Source organism: Ptychodera flava, chromosome 5 (assembly GCF_041260155.1).
Source record: "Ptychodera flava strain L36383 chromosome 5, AS_Pfla_20210202, whole genome shotgun sequence".
NCBI classification, from domain to species: Eukaryota; Metazoa; Hemichordata; class Enteropneusta; family Ptychoderidae; genus Ptychodera; species Ptychodera flava.
Genome location: NC_091932.1, coordinates 4233417 through 4246037, shown reverse-complemented (window position 1 = coordinate 4246037; position 12621 = coordinate 4233417). Strand labels below are relative to the sequence as shown.

The 12621-nt window shown below is 36.9% G+C and overlaps 1 protein-coding gene across 1 annotated transcript; it reads right to left on the bottom strand.

Moving 5' to 3' along the window:
• Window positions 1-6133: 6133 nt before the first annotated feature.
• Window positions 6134-12240, bottom strand: LOC139132789 (tektin-B1-like). The gene is made up of 6 exons (XM_070699045.1): window positions 11592-12240; window positions 10096-10544; window positions 9456-9670; window positions 8794-9016; window positions 7901-8124; window positions 6134-7166 (listed from the first exon to the last, which is right to left on the bottom strand). Exons 2-6 carry the CDS (start codon window positions 10519-10521, stop codon window positions 6962-6964), a joined length of 1293 nt encoding a protein of 430 aa, XP_070555146.1. The 5' UTR covers window positions 10522-10544; window positions 11592-12240; the 3' UTR covers window positions 6134-6961.
• Between the last annotated feature and the right edge of the window lie 381 nt (window positions 12241-12621).

The following is a 12621-nucleotide window of genomic DNA, read 5'->3' as shown; positions in this document are numbered from 1 at the left end:
ACTGCTCAACACTGCTCAACACACAGAGGCTGGAGAATATATGCAGTAACCCAGATCAACATGTGTTCAACAGTGTTCAACGTGTGTTCAACAGCGTTCAACAGCGTTCAACACTGCTCAACACTGCTCAACACACAGAGGCTGGAGAATGATTCTATGCAGTACATATTAAACCCAGATCAACGTGTGTTCAACAGTGTTCAACGTGTGTTCAACAGCGTTCAACACTGCTCAACACACAGAGGCTGGAGAATATATGCAGTAACCCAGATCAACGTGTGTTCAACAGTGTTCAACGTGTGTTCAACAGCGTTCAACAGCGTTCAACACTGCTCAACACTGCTCAACACACAGAGGCTGGAGAATGATTCTATGCAGTACGTATTAAACCCAGATCAACGTGTGTTCAACAGTGTTCAACAGCGTTCAACACTGCTCAACACACAGAGGCTGGAGAATATATGCAGTAACCCAGATCAATGTGTGTTCAACAGTGTTCAACGTGTGTTCAACAGCGTTCAACTGCGTTCAACACTGCTCAACACTGCTCAACACACAGAGGCTGGAGAATGATTCTATGCAGTACGTATTAAACCCAGATCAACGTGTGTTCAACAGTGTTCAATGTGTGTTCAACAGCGTTCAACACTGCTCAACACACAGAGGCTGCAGAATGATCTATGCAGGCGTGCACACGTGGCCATTAAAGTTAATATTACGACGTTTTTCTTTCGCAGCGTGACAAAAATAGCTAACAAGTACAACACCTTCGTAGAACTGCATTTTCCTGTCCTTAGCTGTGTTGCTTGCATTGGAATTTATAGTGCGCCCTCAGACGGAGAGTTGATTATATGCATATGCGAACTCACGTCCGTGACCTTTAGCCATGCGTACTTCCTCACTTTCCTGTGGTTACTGTACTAACATGCTTGTCTTCAATACAGCTGAAGCAACAACCATCTGTTACAACTTTAAATTTTTTTCAAAAAGCATATGCAAATGATCAATTAACGACCATCCAATCAAATTCAACCTTCCGAGCCACTGCGGGTTAGCCCTCAATTTTAGACGTTTCACGCCAGAATTTCAATGTAATATTATGATATAATAGCAATAAAACACCTTAGCAACGGGTATACCACCCAACTTGACGAATTCGCTCCATATACCAGGTATGCACTCGTACTCGCTATCGCTCGTGCACACGTCATATTATGTCACGAACTGCTCAAAATTTTCCAAATACAACTTCGCTGAGTGTGGTTTATTGCTTAATTTTGGAACTATCTCCATATCGTTTAAACTTTGTAGATTGCCCCAGTTAAGATCATTGTTCAAGATCGAAAAATATTTTCCAAAGACGAAGGTTCAATATTCGTGGCTGCTTAAAAATTGAAAGTTTACCTCGTCCAGAGTACATAGGAAAGAATGGACACTAGCGCTGTGCTCCATCTTCTTGGCACCTCAAAGCCTTGGAAACTCTGTAATTATTCTTACAGTTATTATTTAGACGGCTAATAGTGGAAAATGGAAATAAAATACTTGCGTTCTTCAACTTTATTACCAAATAACAATATGAACAACAACATAAACAACATCACACACCTAGATTTCCTTTATTTTCTGTGGTACCGTCGGTTCATATGGTAGATGGGTAAATCGGAGTGACTAAGCGTGCACTACATAAACCAAGATAAAGATAAAAATCAAAGTCTCTCTCTCTCTCTCTCTCTCTCTCTCTCTCTCTCTCTCTCTCTCTCTCTCATCCCGTTAGTATGTTCGTTAGGTGTCATCTCAAGACTATGAAGCACTCCCAAGTACTCCATTCCTTCGTGAACACAAGTTCTAGAGTTGTCTCACTATAAACCCTCAACACTCATATTCATTCCCGGATAACAATAATCTCGATCATTCATTCTACAGTACTTCCAGTCTCAGTTACTCCACTTGACACTTTTCGGAAAGCTATCCCGAGATAGTCGCTTTTTAGCCTACAACTCGTTTCGGGGGAGGTCCGATTTTTGCGAAGCTTTTTGAAGGATTGTGAATTATCAAAGTGGCGTTGAAATGCCAGACTGTAAATTCGGAAAATGATCAATAAGTGATGCTTGTCTCTGCACATTTTTGATCCACGTATTGAAGCTTCAATTCAGTCACATGACATTGGTACTTAAATATTGACTCGAGCGATCGAGTACAGTTGATGGTCGTGTGTAATATAGGAAAAATCACCAGCACTAATATTTTTGTCATTACAAAATAAGAAAACTATGCTAATTGGTCATTCTGTAACAGAACCATGGTCTAAATGCCATAACAAACAGCATTTTTTGAAGGTGGTAACATGTTACATGCAAGTAGCTTATGTAATATTGTCTGTAGCTGTTAGAATCCTAGAGTTATTTTCATCCAGCAATTGAGTTTTTCAACCTTCTATACGGCTATACATGAGTTCTGAGAAGAAAAATATCCAGTTTTCCTCACCAAAGCACTGATTCGATTGAGACTTCTAGGCAGTTTCTATCGTACAGAATGTGAGTACGTATCCACAAACACCAATAAAATTAATCACTGTAATCGGTTGACTCGTTCTCGCAAATTCTAAGTAAATAAGTCAACAATAACTAAATTGAAACAATAGGTTTAAGTCAAACCATGGTGCAAATATGCATTTAAATTATTTCGAAGAACCATGAATTTACAATATTTTGCGTACCCTTTCGCTATACGATGAGGACATCGTGTCCGAGTCGAACTATTACATTGGTTTGCAGTCCAATCTCAAAAGACAGTTCATTTGCTGAGTTTTTCTCTTCAATTATCGTGAATACAGCAGAAATTTGCTTCGGCGAAGAGCTCAGTCATGGTATTTGTTCTTCAGTGTTCTCACTCTGAAGGAAAGATGGGAGGTCAAACATGACACTAAGAAGAGCCGACACTATCCTTGGGTAGTCCCTTATTAATTAAGTGTTTATAAACATAAAAAAATACACAAAAAAGGGGATTATGCAAATATATTCTTGTGTGACACTTGTTCAAAGTATCGCCAAATCTCGACCTAAATTTGACCAAAATTTTTCAAACTGTTCTGTATCGGCAATTTAGATCTGCCTGGTCATCAAACGCAGACATATAATGTACATATACATACACAGCATATAATGATGTAATGTAGTTACCATACATCACATCTGGCCTTTAAACTGTCCTTGTATTTTCTTGCAGTAATATGCTTATATGCTTGCTTTTATTGGACGGTAAGCTTTACTTCGTGAATTTAAACTGTTACAGATTCAGTGTTTATGAACATAAAAATATCAAATTATTGAATTTATGTTTGAGGCAGTTTTATGTCCCAATATGCAAAATCAGAAAAAAAGCAGTGATATTGAGTATTTTCACCTTCTTGCTATGGTATGTTATTGCAGTTCAGTCGGTAAAAAAACTATGTTTTACAGTCTGAATGTTTTCACAGTCCTTGAAGTGTAACAAATTGGATATTTTATATGCCTCACAGTCTTTAACCAACTTGATCTGATGGTAACATGAACATGGCAGAAAACCTGCAAAAAAACTACTGACACAGCAGTTTTCTTTACCCTGTTGATAAATATATCATTGTGTATCTTCCCTGTGTGTTCAGTATCACACATATTCCATCATACAATCTAAAATTCACACATACAGGAATGTTTTTAGAGCTCTACACTGGAGGAAATAGTTACACTTCACTTTTAATTAGTTCTGCACATATTTGATGGCTGAACATTAAGAAGTATGAACTGCAGATAAAGGATATGGCATATGTCTTGAAGATGTCTTAAAAAGTAAGATGAGAACATTACATTTTCTCATCATTGTTTTTGTCTACTCACTGTACCCTTCACAACATATGTAATACGGTAGTCAGAATAATTACAGAACTCTCTGACAAGTGTTATATATGTGTCTTTAATACTTGAAATCATCAAAAAAGAAGAAAAAAGCCTGTGGCAGAGTACAGGGTAGGGTTATTTCAGGACTTTCTAACTCAGAGAGAAGGATGATAAACCCCTTTTTCTGTTTACTTTGTTTTAATTAATCAGGGAACAACATATACAAAAATCATAAAAATGATAACATTTTTTAAATTTTGAGTTGTCCCCATCTTGACTTTACCCGAGCATTCTGTAACTGTGATTAATATAAAGAATGAATTCTCCAGCAGTCATAGAATATAAGAGTCAAATATATCAATTGTCAATATTTGAATTTTGGAATGATTCAACAAGAATCTGATATAAGGTTGAACATTTGCCCAGGCTTTGAGCCAGACAGATTTACATCTGCTGGGAGGACTAATAGCCCCTTTTACTAATACATACATAACATACCGTACATACAAAGAAAGAAAGATATATGCATACATACATAGACAGACACACACACACACAGAAACACACACACACAGAAACACACACCGTGACACACACACACACACACATATATATATATATATATATATATATATATATATATATATATATATATATATATATCTATCTATATATTCTTCACACATGTAATGATTATCATAGAGTATCAAACCATAATCTCTGAATAGACAGTGGTCGATCTGCAAACATGCCAAGGGAAGACAGACTATGCCTGTAATCTTACATGCATCAGGTTGAAAATGAGTTTCATTTCTGTTTTGGTGTGTCCTGTTTACACACAATTGAGGAAACATTTTCTTTCACCATATTATTATGAAATACCAACCATCAGGAAATGTATAAATCTGATGAACTCTACATGTCGTCATACAATACTGAACCTATCAAAGTATATTTTTACAGCTTCAGATGTACAGAGAATTTATAGAAAATATACCAGATCAGAAATACCTCAAATATTGTCATATTGTCAAATTTAGATTATACATAAGCCCCAAGTTTGCCTGTGTATATTTTCCTATATTCTAAAAAGGCCGATGACCTATATTACCTAATAAACTAAGATCATTATTATTGTTATTAATTTATTATGTATGTATGTGTGTGTGTGTGTGTGTGTGTGTGTGTGTGTGTGGAATGCCTAGAGGAAGTTTTAATTCCCCCCCTCCCTCCCTCTCCACATTAAAATCAGATGTAGAGATTGGCTCCATATTTCTTTGGATCTTTGTTGGTACACTGTCATTCTAAATCTACTACAACATAATACTGAAAATGACAGATGTTGACAAAATGTGATTTACTTTCTGTTTATAAACTCAAATTGCTGAAATCCGGCATGCCAATGTTTGTAAGTAAAGGTGTGTGATCACTTTCCTATTTTACTAAAGATTGTCTGCTTTGTTCAATATCATCAGTGATTTGAAAATAAATCTTTTGTGATTTGACTGTACTTTGTTGTTGGTTTCTAGTTATTCTGAAGTTCAATTTGACTCTCAGTCTGGAGATATTTCATCTTTCCAGCTCAAAGCAAAGTGAATCATTTACCTCCCAAAATGCTGAAAGAAAATGCTACTTTTATTTCCCTTTAAATGCGCAAGGTCTATGTTGTATCATAATATATTCTTTGAATCCATGTTTTTCCCAGGATGCACTGTTTTAGATGTTCAGTATGCTGACTTGTTCACTGCAGCTCAATGTTCAAGGTGTCTACAACAATAAGCGGCCTTCTTTCTCTTCTTTTCTACTCAAAGTTAAGGGGCCTCTTTCACCCCAACCCAGATCCTTCACCCAGAAATTTTCCCTTGCCTTCTGAATAAATATAATGACATTCAGTGTCCATATGGTCCACGGTATTGCCCCTAAAAGCTACTATACCTAATTTTCTTATGAACAGAAAATTGATCATAAACCAGCTGTCCTCCATATCTTGTCATGACTCTGAAAGCTATCTTAGAAGCAAGAAAATTTTGTACATCACTTGTGATGGCACTGGGCTAGAGCGAAGAAATTTCAAGATATTCCTAACTTGATTCACTGTGTTCAGAAATGTCATTAGTTAAAGGGTACACTGCTATATGCACTTTAATTTATGCATTGTATGATGGCGGTATAATGTTGCTCAGCAGCTATGTTCAATGTATCGGAATGCAATAACATTCACAGCATCATATCAATTGACAAAATTCACAGAGACAATATTTGCACACTCAAAATCCATTATTTATTTATGAAAAGAAAACACAATTTTTACATACAGGATATTACTTTGTTTTCTTCAAGTAAATAGTTGAAACACTTCAGAATATATATCAGTTGGTAGAACATACGTTTGGTTTCTTCAGTTGCAGTGCCTAATATTGGCAATGTAAAAATACCAACCATTATCAGGGGTAGTTGTATAACTTTGGGAGCCATCTTTCCCTTTAGTTGGGTGAGCAATAAGTACTGTCTCTGTTGCTCCATGCAAAATGTCAAACTATCAGACAGCAGTGGTGTGAAATTTGAATTCTAAGTATTGTCAAGCATTTAGTCAAAACCAAATGTGGAACGATGGATGTGATTACATTAAAAACATTCATACTAGAAAGAGATTGTAAAACGTTCTCTTATTGTGAAATGTGGTAAGACTTTTAACTGCTTGACTTCATATCCCAACCCCTTTCAGCACTCACACAAACCCTCCCCTAGAAAGCCTCTAACCTAATGCATGTGACTGCTGTGGTATTTCAAATTTATTATTTTTAAATTCAACTTCTTCAACTTTAACACATAACAATCTATGTTGAGACTGATGAAGTAAATACAGAGGGGTAATTGTAGCAAGAGTTACACTTTCAATTTATTGAAATATGGTATCAGAAAAATGGTGTACAGGACGGAAACTTCTCAATTGCACCACTCAACATATCTGCTTTTGATATCTGAAAAGTTCATGATAAGTAGAAAAATGTGCGACCCTACTTACAAAGAGAACAGATGTTCTTTTGTCCAATAAAGTTTATGTACACTTAGCAGGTATGATATTTTTATGCTACAAGTTTCTGTCTGGCTGAGTAAAGCTCTCTATCTGTTTTGAATGTAGCAAGATTTTGGTTGGTCTGTGTAACTGGTGGGGTTGTTAGTCTATCACGCACTGCCATACATTTCTTATCCAAATCCAGAGAGTTCTTCTTTGTTGCCAAGTCTTCATTGATACGGTACAACTGCTTCTCAAGGGCATCACGAGCATTACTGTCAATGATAAGAAAATTCAAAAGTTAGTACTCATATTCCTGGTGATGTTACCATGAGCCTGGCCCATTACTCATTATTGTTGTCATTTTTTTCTCAACAGATCACAACAATACACACTACTGAAATCAGAAGGTAGCACTGAAACCAATGCTTGAAATTCTATGGAAAGTTTTATGCAGATTCAATTGGCCATGTTATGGAAAATCAGACACCTTTCATAAGATTTGGAAGGATTGAATTTTTTCAGTTAATGTTGCACATCCCTGTATGTCAATCATGGGAGCAAAATAACTGTAAAAACCAAAATGCTGATCACATTAACAACCACCTGGGTTCTAAGAATATTGTCATCCTTATTGTTGGAATATGTTTCAAATTTGTTCAGAAAAAGAAGGTATAACCAAATCATTGATGATAACAGAGTTATAAACAGCACTAATATTATTGATGTGCCATATTTTTTGCTATCACAACTCTGGTTTCATTGGGTAGAAGGTTTCATTCATCTATACAGGCACTCAATGAGTATGGTATAGTAATGGTTGATAAGAAAACTTCAAGGTTGTAAAGGTAAAGTTGCAAAGTTATTTCATTTGGAATGAAAACCTGTGGATTATTTTAGCATTTAGGTTGTATATTCCAGATGAGCAAGAAACGCAAATAAAATATTGTACGACAGTGTAACTAAATGACTATTTAACTTGTTTCCATAGAATAATATAAGAACTTACTGGGCTTCCTGAAGTTTATCTTTAAGTTCTTTAATACTATTTTGTATTTCTTGAACTTCATTGCAGAGACCATACTGTGCATTATCTCTGCACAATTCCACATTAGGACGGTAGGTTCGGTTTTCAAGACGAGTCATAGCCAGTTTCAGTGGGTTATCCTTAGCTTTGATAGCTGCCTCCAATTTACGAATATCATCTTCCATATCAGCAATTTCTTCTTCAGTCTGTTGATACCAAATTTGGAAATATTGCAAATTACAATCTCATAAACTCTGCATAAATATAGCAACCTGTGTATACCTACTGAAATACTTTCAGAGAAACCATACATACATACATGCATGCATGCATGAATAACAGATAAAAGGTTTGTATGTACCACACACATCCATCTTTTCAATTCAATGCTCATTCTGTCATCCTATTAAAAGAAACCAATTTTCTCTGGAAGTTGTGGGATACACAGGACCAAAAATATTGATTTCATTCTCAGAAACACAATATATCTTCTATGTGTCTGTGTTTGTACATCACTGCATGAGGTACCATGGAGACAACTTATTTACAAAGGAATAAAACATCCAGCTGTAACTTGTTAGCCCTTTTACCAATTTTTCTAAAGCTGTCATAGAAATTACAGTATTGTATATGTACTTTGGGCTCTTTAATCCATGTTTATTTCAACAGAACTGAAATGTGATTCCAAAACTACGATGCATAGCACATGCTTCAGGTGTGGACAATAAGCTGTGTACAATAATAATTGTCACTGTATGAGCATATCATTAAAATCAAAATAGGATGTACATAACTCAGGCAATAAAGTTGAACATTTTCATAGGCTGCAAAAAAGCATGGTAGTACACAATTCAACAAATCTATGGTGTACGTACATTTTTCTTCTGCCACTCGTCTTCATCTTTAGCTTTCTCCATATCATGAATTCTCTTCCTGTATGCATAATCCAGTGCCTGTCTCTGAGCATCCAAGTCATTATTTGTCTTTGCAATGGTGGCTTTGATGGCTTCACGTAATCTCTGTGATGCCTTCATCTCAGCCACAGCACGGTCTCGGTTGTAACGACTGTAGTCTTCCCATGTCTGTGGTGTGGTACTTCTGTAAAGGGCAATGTGATAAAGTTAAAAATTGAAAATGATTTTAAATTTTACTGCTACAGCCATATTATGGACTGCATCAATTCTCTTTTATTTTTGAAAAGCAATATAAAGTGATAACCATTGTCAATAATGTGCTTCATTCAAACAAATACAGTGTCCATTTAATTTAATGTCGCAGTAACAGTCTCGCATTGACAAATTATCTCATACAAACATGCGATCATGCATAGCTGAAATATTTTATCTTCAAAATCTTCAGCTTACATTTTTCACTGAATAAACAACATAAAAATTTTGATTTAATAATCATTTTTTTTATTTTTCTTTGAATATCAAACTATCAAACTACATTTTTTACAACCATGGGAATTATAAGAAATTAATCCATTAAAACTGAGTTCACTTGATTTCAAACTCACAGTGCAGTTTTAGCTTACCCTTTAGGTGTACGTGTTGGATCAGGTTGGAAGCAAATATCAGGAGAGTCTATGGTGAGATCACGGCAGTACGTGTCAATTCCCTTGGCTTCAAATTTATCACGAAGGTCTGCAGCCAGTTGTTGACGGGCTTCTTGAAGTAAACACAACTGTTCAAATGCTTCAGATACTTTCTGTTGTAAAGCTTGTTTTGCTCCCTCAATCACTTCTACCTCCTGTTCCATGAAAATTAATTGACAAAAATTTCAGTCAACGATGGAAGAATTCTTACCCTGTGATCAATACATGTATGCAGTGATGTCACACAGCATGTTAAAACTCATGACTCTGAACAAAAACATTCCAAAAATACTTTTAAGATGTAACTTTTATTCTCACTGTCTCAAAACAATCAACAGTTGTTTACCTCCTTGAAACACAAATTATCATATCTGCTGAACAACTCAGAAAAGAAATTTTTGGACAAAGTTTTCTGAGTTACTGGGAGTATAAATTTCCAGACAGTTATACAAAATACATGACTTGAGAATGCACCATACATCACATGCACTGCCATGGATCTTGGTACAGTCTATCAATCGTGAAAGTACCAATTTTAATGAAATAATATGCTTTATTTATTAACACTATCATTGCTTACCTTATGAAGCTCTGAATCTACATCATCATCAACGACATCGATACTTTTCCTGCCATCTCTCAATGTAAGACATTCAATGGCAACATCCAAAGGAAGTGCCTTGGCTTCCAGTGCACGCTCTGCAGCATCTTTCTCATCTTGCAATCTTTCAATTTCCTCATCTGTGTCTTTCAGCGTCTTCTCTAAAATTTCCCTCCATTGTTCAATGTCATCAATTCTATTAGACAGACGGGTTGTGTTGTCATGAGTTCCCCACCATGTCTTGTTGTCAGTGACATTTGTTAGCTGACGCCCTTCCTGACGGATGCGATGTGATGAGTCGCGTTGACGCTCTGAGTTTGTAGCGAGAACATAATTTGATGTGTGCCAATCCGATGGAGCGAAATGGGTAGCATTTTTGTAGTTGATCTCTGCTTGGGTAGACATCTTGTATTGTTGTCTCTAAAAACCTACACACATACCATTGAATAATATGTCAATAATTGTACAATGTAAAACATGAAATATACCTAGCTGTTGCTATTGAGGTTGAGAATATTCTAAGAGTTAGGGGCATATAAATGACATAAATAGACACCTTGGTGGATGTTGTAAAATCTGTGATCCACAAAATTATCATTTCAGGACAATACTTGCATATATGTCAGTCTTTGTGAAACTTGAAGTGGTGTACATACACATTTAAATTCGGGGCAAACAAGCTTCCCACACGAACAGCAACAAATGTAAACAAACTCTGCCTAAAATTTGTGATGGATATTTGCATGGGTGTCCCACAAGAGACAATACAGGGAAATGTAAGTGTACTTTGGGATAATGGATGCAGGACACTACAAGCAAAGTGAATGAAGTCAAAGACAAGTTACTGGGAATGGGATGCTGTGTCAAACACGATGAAGGTTGAACGAGAACGTCTCTACCTCCATGTGTCAACCCATCCTTGTTGCCCCGATGTTGTGGTCTAAGGATACAAATTGGTTGGCGAAAACCATAGATAATGCGAAAACTGAATTGAATGTAATAGTTGTATGAGCGGATCAAAGGAATGAACGATCGCAAACTTCACTGGCGACAACATGGCGTATGTTTTGAGTGACGGATGTGATCAGTGGGGCATCGACTGGGTAATATATCTTGGTATCTCCATGGCATGTTGGTCAAATCTTGAGAAAATACGACAACAAAAATTTTGAATATCATCTGGCCAATTGATGGGAAATTGATTGAAGCAAGGCGTAAATGCGTGCCCGAGGGATATTTGTCAAACCTGGTCATTATAACACAACAGCAACTCTGAAACCTGGTCGTGACACACATGAATGCGATGTACGAAAAATCTGGGCTAAAATGTCACTCCCTTGATGAATATAAACTCTGGAAATGCGACTAGATGTGTTTCACAAATCTTTATCCAACACCATTTTAGTGCTGTTGGAAGTTAACTAGAGAATATGAACTTAAAAACGAAGAAAGAGGGACCCGTTTTGTCTACTTACCTGATGTCTCAGAGGCTCTCACAATGTATGAACTGTTTGCTTGGCAGCTGCTGTGTTGCACTACGCGTTGCTATGTTCGAATGGGGACTGCATTGTATTTGTTACAGCTAATTCTATTGGTCGTAAAATTGTTTAACGGTTTTTGTACACCAATAGCTGTTGGTGAACCATTTACGTATCTAAGACTCATTTGTTTATTTCCATAGATACCAATCAACTGCTGATAAATTATGCAAATCATGCAACATGAATATTTATTAGAATGGCGCCGTGCATTGGCGGAAATTTGAAAATGTCTCTCGACCAAGTTGATGTGCCCCGCACCGCACGTACGTACGTACGTATGCTTAGCGCCTTGGCTCAAGACATATGCCAGTGTTGCGCAAATTCAGCGTGTGCCATTATTATATAAACACAAGCGTTCATTGTAATGACAAGATCCGGACTACTCAGCACGGCCACTCTTGACTCATGTGGAAAGGCACCGGAAGTCACCATCACACATGTAGGTGAGAGTTTATGCAAAGACACTGCCTCGCGATCTACCTGTCTACTGTACTACAGCTATGGTACATGTGGTATGCAGATAGGTCCAGAGCAGATCTGTTGTAGCTGTCGCACGATCAGTACTAGCGTCTGTACTGCAACAGCTTGCAACTCAACACTCCCACCTGAGTCCCAAGACCAGAGAGTGAGTGATTCCGGTTGGTACTTTGACCCTTTGACCCCACGTCCTTCAGAGACCGACTCGGAACTTATCATCAATTTTTGTTCTACTAACTTCAGACACAGATTATTTATCGAGATGATAAGAGGATGAAAGGGCACTACTGCCCTCTGTATTTCATGGTTTTTCGCATTGGTTTGGCCACTGTCCCTACTTAGACTGTGGTTTGCTTAAAGATCTTCTAAAAAACACGCCTTAATACTGGTATGGTATCCAGGTGGAGCTGCATGTTACCACAGTCCTCTATAGAGGGACTGTGATGTTACCAACACAGTTTTTTTCAAGCAATATTTCTCATCAAAG